Consider the following 7,972-nt stretch of genomic DNA (forward strand, 5'->3'; position numbering starts at 1 on the left):
TATAAATATGGGGAGGCCTGGCAGATTGATTACATCACCCTCCCACGAACCCGCCATGGCAAACGTTATGTGCTTACAATGGTGGAGGCGACCACCGGCTGGCTAGAAACATATCCTGTACCACATGCCACTGCCCGGAATACAATCCTGGGTCTGGAAAGGCAAGTCCTATGGCGACACGGCACCCCAGAAAGAATCGAGTCAGACAACGGGACTCATTTCTGAAACGCTCTCATAGACACCTGGGCCAAAGAGCATGGCATTGAGTGGGTGTACCACATTCCTTATCATGCACCAGCCTCTGGGAAAATTGAACGATACAATGGGCGCTTAAAGACTACCCTGAAAGCGATGGGTGGTGCAACATTCAAACACTGGGATACACATTTAGCCAAAGCCACGTGGTTAGTTACCTCTAGGGGATCCACCAATCGAGCTGGTCCTGCCCAGTCAAAATTTCCACGTACTGTAGAAGGAGACAGAGTCCCAATAGTGAATATGTAGAGTATATTAGGGAAGACGGTTTGGGTCATTCCTGCTTCAGGCAACGGTAAACCCATGTCTGGGATTGCTTTTTCTCAAGGACCTGGTTGTACTTGGTGGGTAATGCAGGAGGATGGAGAGGTTCGATGTGTACATCAAAGGGATTTGATTTTAGGTCTGAATAGCCAATATAAATAATAAGGTAGAAATTGTATTATAATAATTGCTAAATAACCCATTACTGTACATTCATTATTGCTATTATTGCTGTATGTTGCTGTATGTTGTACCAATCGAGTTACAGCCGGAGTCATACAAGTCAATGAAGGAAGAGTGCCACGATGACGGGACCAAGACCTGGTGTTCCAAGAACTTTTTCCTCCTTCCCTTTGAAAATGAACATCTTTGATTCACAGACTATGAACATGGACCATGTCAGATGTATTGGTCAAGAGCCCGAGATGCAGCATGCAACGATCCAGTGACGCATACTGACACCATGAGAGACTGTTACGACGAATGAAGCCTGAAAATCATCATGGACTAAATGTTCATTCACTCAACAAACTCAGAGGAATGGTCCATAGACTAAGGGAATAATACCTGTATGCACATGTGTGCGTATACATGTGTACATACATATATGTGTGTCTGAAACAAGAAACTGATTGCACCCAAAAGAAATGGTTGGATCTGGTCATGACATAAATGCTATGGAATAAGGGGTGGATAATGTCCTGGTTTTGGTCAGGATGGAGTTAAATTCATTTGTAGCAGCGGATGGAATGCTGTGTTTGGGAGTTATAATGGGAGCAGTGCTGATAACACCCTGATGTTGTTAATTGCTGTCAGACAGTCAAGGATTTTCTCAGCTCTTCATGAGAAAGGAGGGGCGAAGCCAGGACAGGTGACCCAACTGACCAACGAGAGTATTCCACGCCAGTTACGTCCTGCCCAGGATATCGGGCGGCTGATGGGAGGAAGGCCTGGGGCGTCCGGGACGCGCGGTTCTTGGGGGACGGTCGCGTTCTGGGACGGCTCTGGGTGGCACGGCCTGAGTTGTGTGATTTGGTGAGAAACTGTATTGTGTATCAACGGCTTCATATATTTTTGCTCTACAGTCCTGTTAGCATTGTTATATTGTATCTTTCTGTTATCTTAGTAAACTATCCTTATCCCAACCCACGGGCCTCTTAATTTCTTGGTTTTGGGGTTATTTGCCCCTTCCTTTTCCCTTCCCTTACCTCTTCCCCCCCCACCACCACCTTCCCTTTCCCTGCTCTTTTCCTTTAAGGAGCAGGCAGCTGCGTGGATCTTGGCCCTCAGCCAGGGTGAAACCATGACATGGCCTTTGCCCATCAATCCAGCCTGTCCAGGTCTCTCTGCAGAGCCTTCCTGCCTCCCAGCAGATCAACATACCCCACACAAATTGGTGTCATCTACAAACTTGCTGAGGGTGCACTCAATCTCCTCATTCAGATCATTAAGATATATCTTAAAGAGGATGGCCCCCAGCACTGAGCCCTGGGGAATACCGCATGTGACCTGTTGCCAGCTGGACTTAACTCCATTCACCAAAACTCTCTGGGCCTGGCCATCCAGCTATTTTTTAACCCAGCAAAGAATATACCCATCTAATCCATGGGCAGCTAGTTTCTCTAGGAGGATGCTGCAGGAAACAGTGTCAAAATCTTTACTGGAGTCCAGGTAGACCACATCCACAGCCTTCCCCTCATCCACTAAGCAGCAGGTCACCTTGTCGTAGAAGGAGATCAGTTTCTTCAAGCACGATCGGCCTTTCCTAAATCCATGCTGACTGGGCCTGATCACCTGAGTGTCCTGCTTTTGTTGCATGATGACAAGCCTGTAGTTCCCTGGGTCCTTCCTCTGTCCATTTTTGTAGGTGGGCGTCACATGTTCCAGCTTCCAGTCAGGCAGAGCCACCTTGGTCAGCCAGGACATCTGGTAAATAAGGGGAAGTGGCAGGGCGAGCACTTTTGCCAGCTCCCTCAGTAACCTTAGGTGTATCCCATCTGGACCCATTGACTTGTGGGGATCTAAGTGGCTGAGCAGGTCACTAAAAATTATCCTGGGACTATGAAGGCTTAATGGGTTAACTTCCCATTCTCATTTTCCCACTCAGTGCTCTGGGAATCAGGAGGCCATCTGGTCCTACTACTAAAGCCTGAGGCAAAAAAGGCATTAAGTACCTGAGCCTTTTCTTCATCCTTCATCACAATGGTTCCCCCAGCATCCAAGAAAGGTGGGAGATTCTCCCTGGCCCTCCTTTTGTTATTAACATATTTATACAATTTCTTCCTGCAATCTTTTACAGTAGTGGCCAGATTGAGCTCTCTTTGGGCTTTGGCCCTCCTTATTTTTTTCCTGCATAGCCTCACCTTAGCCCTGTACTCCTCCTGGGTCACCTTCCCTTTCTTCCAATAATTATATGCTCTCCTTTTCCTCCTGAGTTCCTGGCTCTCTGTTCAGCCAGGCCAGTCGTCTTCCCCCCTGACTTGAAATCCGGCACATTGGGATGGCTTGCTCCTGCTCCTTCAGGACCTCATTCTTGAGGATCGTCCAGCCTTCCTGAGCTCCTTTATTTTCCAACACTTTCTCCTTGGGGACTCAATCCACAAATTTCCTCAACAGGACAAAGTCCACCCTCCAGAAGTCCAGGGTGGTGGTTCTGCCACCCCTCTTCCTTCCCCAAGAATTGAGAACTCTATCATTTCATGATCACTGTGCCCAAGACAGCCTCCAAGCACCACCTCAACCACAAGTCCTCTGGTTGTGAGCAACAGGTCGAGCAGGGCACCTGTCCTTGTTGGCTCACTCACCAGCTACATCAGGAAGTTCTCTCCCACACAGTCCAAGAACCTTCTAGATTGACTCCTCTCTGCTGCGTTGTCTACCTAGGAGCTATCTGCTAGGTTGAAGTCACCCACAAGAAGAAAGACCAACAATGGTGATGCTACTCCCAGCTGGCTGAAGAATATTTCATCTACCTCTTTGTCCTGGTTGGGTGGTGTGTAAAAGACTCCCACCAGGATTTGCACCTTGCTGGCCTTCCCTCTAATTCTAACCCATAAGCATTCAACCTTATCATCACCCTCATTAAACTCCAGACAATCTAGACAATCCCAGAGACAGAGGGCTACCCCACCACCTCTCCTTTCTCACCTGTCCCTCTTGGTGACATTATACCCATCCATCACAGCATTCCAGTTGTGAGAATCATCCCACCAAATATCTGTGATGGCAACTAAGTCATAGGCTTCTCGACATACAGTTACTTTGAGTTCCTCTTGGGTTTTGCCCATACTGAGTACGTTGGTGTGCAGACATTTCAAGGACCAAGCCCAGCCCCCCCATTTTTGCCTTAAAATCACCAACATCTTGAACACAACCTGAGGCAACACATGGAGGGACCATACCTGTACCCTTTCACTCCAAACATACTGTGTCCTTTCGCACTTTGTCATGGAGCAAGCCTGCTATATTCCCCTCCCCTGCACCCCCAATCTTGTTTAAAGCCCTGTCTGTGAGCCCTGCAAGCTCCTGGGCAAAGACCCTCCTTCCTCTATGAGAAAGGTGGTTCCCATGTGACACCTGTAAGTGTGGTGCCATGTAGGCCATCCCATTGTCAAAAACCCCATAATTGTTACGTGTGCACCAGCTCCAGAGCCATGTACTAATAGATTAGATCTGCCTATTCCATCCAATATCACTACCTGGTACTGGAAGGAGGGAGGAAAAACCACCTGGGCCCCAGATTCCCTCACTAGTCATCCAAGTGCCCTGAGGTCCCTCTTGATTGCCCTTGAAATATGTACTGCAGCTTCATCACTCACCCTCTACCCCCCTGCCATGGCAAAGCAGTAGTGGGTAGTAGTCTGAGGGACGTACCAGACGAGGAAGTTTCCTAGTGATATATCCTGTAGCAGGGAGTCTCCTACAATCTTTTCTTTCTTGTTGCTGTTGTAGTGATTCGAGGAGTACGTCTCTCTCACCTTGGGTACTCCTCTGGCATGGTCAAATCAGGAGCCACATTGTTCCCTTCCTGGCCCTCCACAGTAAGAGCCTCATATGTACTGTTTAGAGAAATCTGGGGAGGAGGCATGGGCAAGGAGGTGGTATTCTTCCTTGACACGGTTGTGGACTAGTTTCCACTCACTGTGCCCCTTTAAGTTCTTAACTTAAAGAGGGGGTTGATTCCACTTCCATCTCATCGGGTGTGTTTTCCGGTGATTGTCTCCTCTCTAGTTTCAGGGAGCTCAGGCTGTGGGTCCACCAATTTATCCCATGTTCTGACTCCCTGATGCTCCTTAGCTTGTCTACTTCCTGTCTTAGTTCTAGCAAGAGGTTGAACAGATACATGCCTGATGCAAAGAGAGCACAGTTGGTGCTGAGTCTGGGTCACAGAAGATTGTGACATACTGCATTAGGAATGGGATGAATGTGAACCATGTTATCATAGCTTAGAAAAACTAGAAAGGAAAAAAAAAGAGCATCAAACCAAAAATACTACAAATTCAGACTGGCCCTAACATAAGTTACATGGTCAGTGATATGCAGAAGAAGATAACCCTTTTATTGCTTAGAAACATCCAGTCATCAGTTTCCACATGGCGTCCTTGAGCTCCTGGTTCCTCATGCTGTAGATGAGGGGGTTCACTGCTGGTGGAAACACCGAGTAAAGAAATGCCAATACCAGGTCCAGAAAAAGGGAGGAGAGGGAGGGGGGCTTCAGGTAGGTAAACAGGCCAGTGCTGAGAAACAGGGAGATCACGACCAGGTGAGGGAGGCAGGTGGAAAAGGCTTTGTGCCGTCCCTGCTGTGAGGGGATCCTCAGCACAGCCCTGAAGATCTGCACATAGGACACCACAATGAACACAAAACACCCAAAAGTTAAACAGGTGCTGACAACAATGAAACCAATTTCCCTGAGGTAGTCATCTGAGCAGGAGAGCTTGAGGATCTGGGGGATTTCACAGAAGAACTGGTCAACAGCGTTGCCATGGCAGAGGGGCAGGGAAAATGTATTGGCTGTGTGCAGCACAGCATTGAGAAACCCACCCCCCCAGGCAGCTGCTGCCATGTGGACACAAGCTCTGCTGCCCAGGAGGGTCCCGTAGTGCAGGGGGTTGCAGATGGCAACATAGCGATCATAGGCCATGACAGTGAGGAGGGAAAACTCTGAACCAGCCAAGAAGAAAACCAGGAAGACCTGTGCAGCACATCCCAAGAATGAGATTGCCCTGGTGTTCCACAGGGAATTGGCCATGGATTTTGGGATTGTGGTGGAAATGCAGCCAAGATCCAGAACAGATAGGTTGAGGAGGAAGAAGTACATGGGGGTGTGGAGGTGGTGATCACAGGCTATGGTGATGATGATGAGGCCATTGCCCAGGAGAGCAGCCAGGTAGGTGCCCAGGAAGAGGCAGAAGTGCAGGAGCTGCAGCTCCCGTGTGTCTGCAAAGGGCAGGAGGAGGAACTGGCTGATGGAGCTGCTGTTGAACATCTGTTATTCGTGGGCATGGAGACCTGTACATAGAAGAACAGGCAGTGAGAAGTTAGGGAACACTTCTTCGAGGAAAACCTCATCCAGTTCTATCAGAATACCCTCAGATTGACTCTGGATTCAGGAAGACTTTTGTCAGGTCCCTTTTGGGAGGTTTGTTTTGTGCTGCCTTGAGTTTGCCACTGTTGAGAGGGGGGTCAGATGTGGCTCTCGAGAACTCTGTCCTGCCTGGCAGCAGTCAGTAAACAGAAGAATGGTGTGATCTCAGACTAAATCCCCTGTCCATAGGAATGAGCTTTTCAGCACTGTCACTCCAGTTTCACCCAAGGACAGAGCAGAGCTTTGGAGCTTTGGTTTTCTCCTGCCTGTACCTGAGGAGTGTTTCTTCTGTCAGAACTCCCTGACATTGCTGCTGCAGTGCCAGTGATACCTTCCCCTGAGTGCAGAGTGGGGGGAGCTGCTCTGTCCATCCGCTCTGGTCTCAGGTGCCCTGTGCTGGACGCTCTGAGATCACAACCTGTTCTTGTCTGTAAAAGAACCGGGAACCCAGAAAGAGCTGAGGAATCCAGTCCTCAGTCCTACAGATGGGGGTCCTTAAAGTGAGGACCAGTGCCAGCCCCACCAATGGATGTGCCCAGAGCCCCAGGAAATGGTGGGATAAATGTAACAAGAACAGGAGGTGAAACAGCAGAAAAACTCCAGCCAAGGCTGGAAGGACAGGGACAGACAGACAGGCACTCAGGGGTTTCTCCTCACTGCTGGTTGGGCTGCAAAGAGAAGATTCAGCCTGAAACCCTGGAACTCTGGGTCAGAGGCTTTGCTGGGAGGACAGAAACCAGGGGATGGCTGTGGGAAATTATCAGCACTGTGGGGGATGTCAGGAGGTACCAAATCCCGACTGCCACAGCATTTCTGTGAGCAGCTCCTTTTTTGTGGCTCTGTGACAATGTCTCTGCTGCCTCGAGCTGTCCCTGCAGCTGCTTCTCTTTGCCCATGTCACCTCCTGCTCTGTGCTAACAGACCTCATCCAACTTGCCCTGTGCTCAGCTCTGCTCTGCAGACCCCTCCTGGCATTAGGGCACTGCCCCAGGAAACCTCTGTGTGTGCAGGACTCAGCCCAGGCTCCAACATCTTCATGAGAATCAAGTTTTCACTTTCAGTCTTACTGCAGAAGGACCTTACGCTGCTCTTCTCTTGGTAACTCCTTCAACCCACAGGTGCTTTTCTATCCCTGTGGAAAGCCCACAAGCCAGGCTGAGTGCTGACCCTGGCAGCAGCAGAGTCCCTGACCCAGCACACAGCCCCCAGGGTGCAGGGACCCTGCTCACCTTTGCAACCATGCCCAGGAGAAGACAGATGTCCTGCCCTGTCCCTCTGATGGGGCAGAAGGGCAGCCCTTCCAGGCAGCACCTTCTGGTCCTGTAGAGAACCTGTCCTCCTGACACACCCCACACACTGCCCATGTCCCAGCTTTAGGAGATCCCTCCAGGAACAGAACCTGCATTGCCCTGCACCCACAGACATACCAGGGAGAGTGCTGTGGAGATTTCTCCTGCAGTGAGCTCTCAGCATCCATCAGCTCTCTCAGCCTCACAGGTCTCCCCTCGGTGCCTCCAGGCAGTGTCCCCAGCCCTGTGTGCTTGGCAGAGAAGCTGCTCCTGGGCAGAGCTGTGTCTCTGCAGTGCTGCTGGGTTACCATGAGCCCACTGTCCCATCTCAGGAGACCAGCCCAGCTCACGGCAGAGGAGCAGGTGAAGACATCATACCCTCCATCCCATCTGGGCTCGTCCCTGGAGCTCCAGGGAACCTACTTGGAAAGAAACTGAAGTTCTCACTGACTTTCCCTACCCTGGCTGGGGAGAAATCCTTGTGTCCAGCAGAGTTCTTTCTCCCGATGAAACTAGAACTGGGCAGAAGAATCACCCTTCCTTATCTCCCCATGAGAGAGGATACCCAGTCAAGGAG

General features: G+C 50.0%; 1 protein-coding gene across 1 annotated transcript; it reads right to left on the bottom strand.

Moving 5' to 3' along the window:
• Positions 1 to 5,083: 5,083 nt before the first annotated feature.
• On the bottom strand, positions 5,084 to 6,007 carry LOC311199852 (olfactory receptor 14A16-like; the record flags this gene model as incomplete). Its single annotated transcript, XM_084273989.1, has 1 exon — positions 5,084 to 6,007. The coding sequence occupies one exon, from the start codon at positions 6,005 to 6,007 to the stop codon at positions 5,084 to 5,086; it is 924 nt and encodes a 307-aa protein (XP_084130115.1).
• Positions 6,008 to 7,972: the final 1,965 nt, after the last annotated feature.

This window comes from Gallinula chloropus (assembly GCF_964237585.1).
Source record: "Gallinula chloropus genome assembly, chromosome: 21".
Classification (NCBI taxonomy): domain Eukaryota; kingdom Metazoa; phylum Chordata; class Aves; order Gruiformes; family Rallidae; genus Gallinula; species Gallinula chloropus.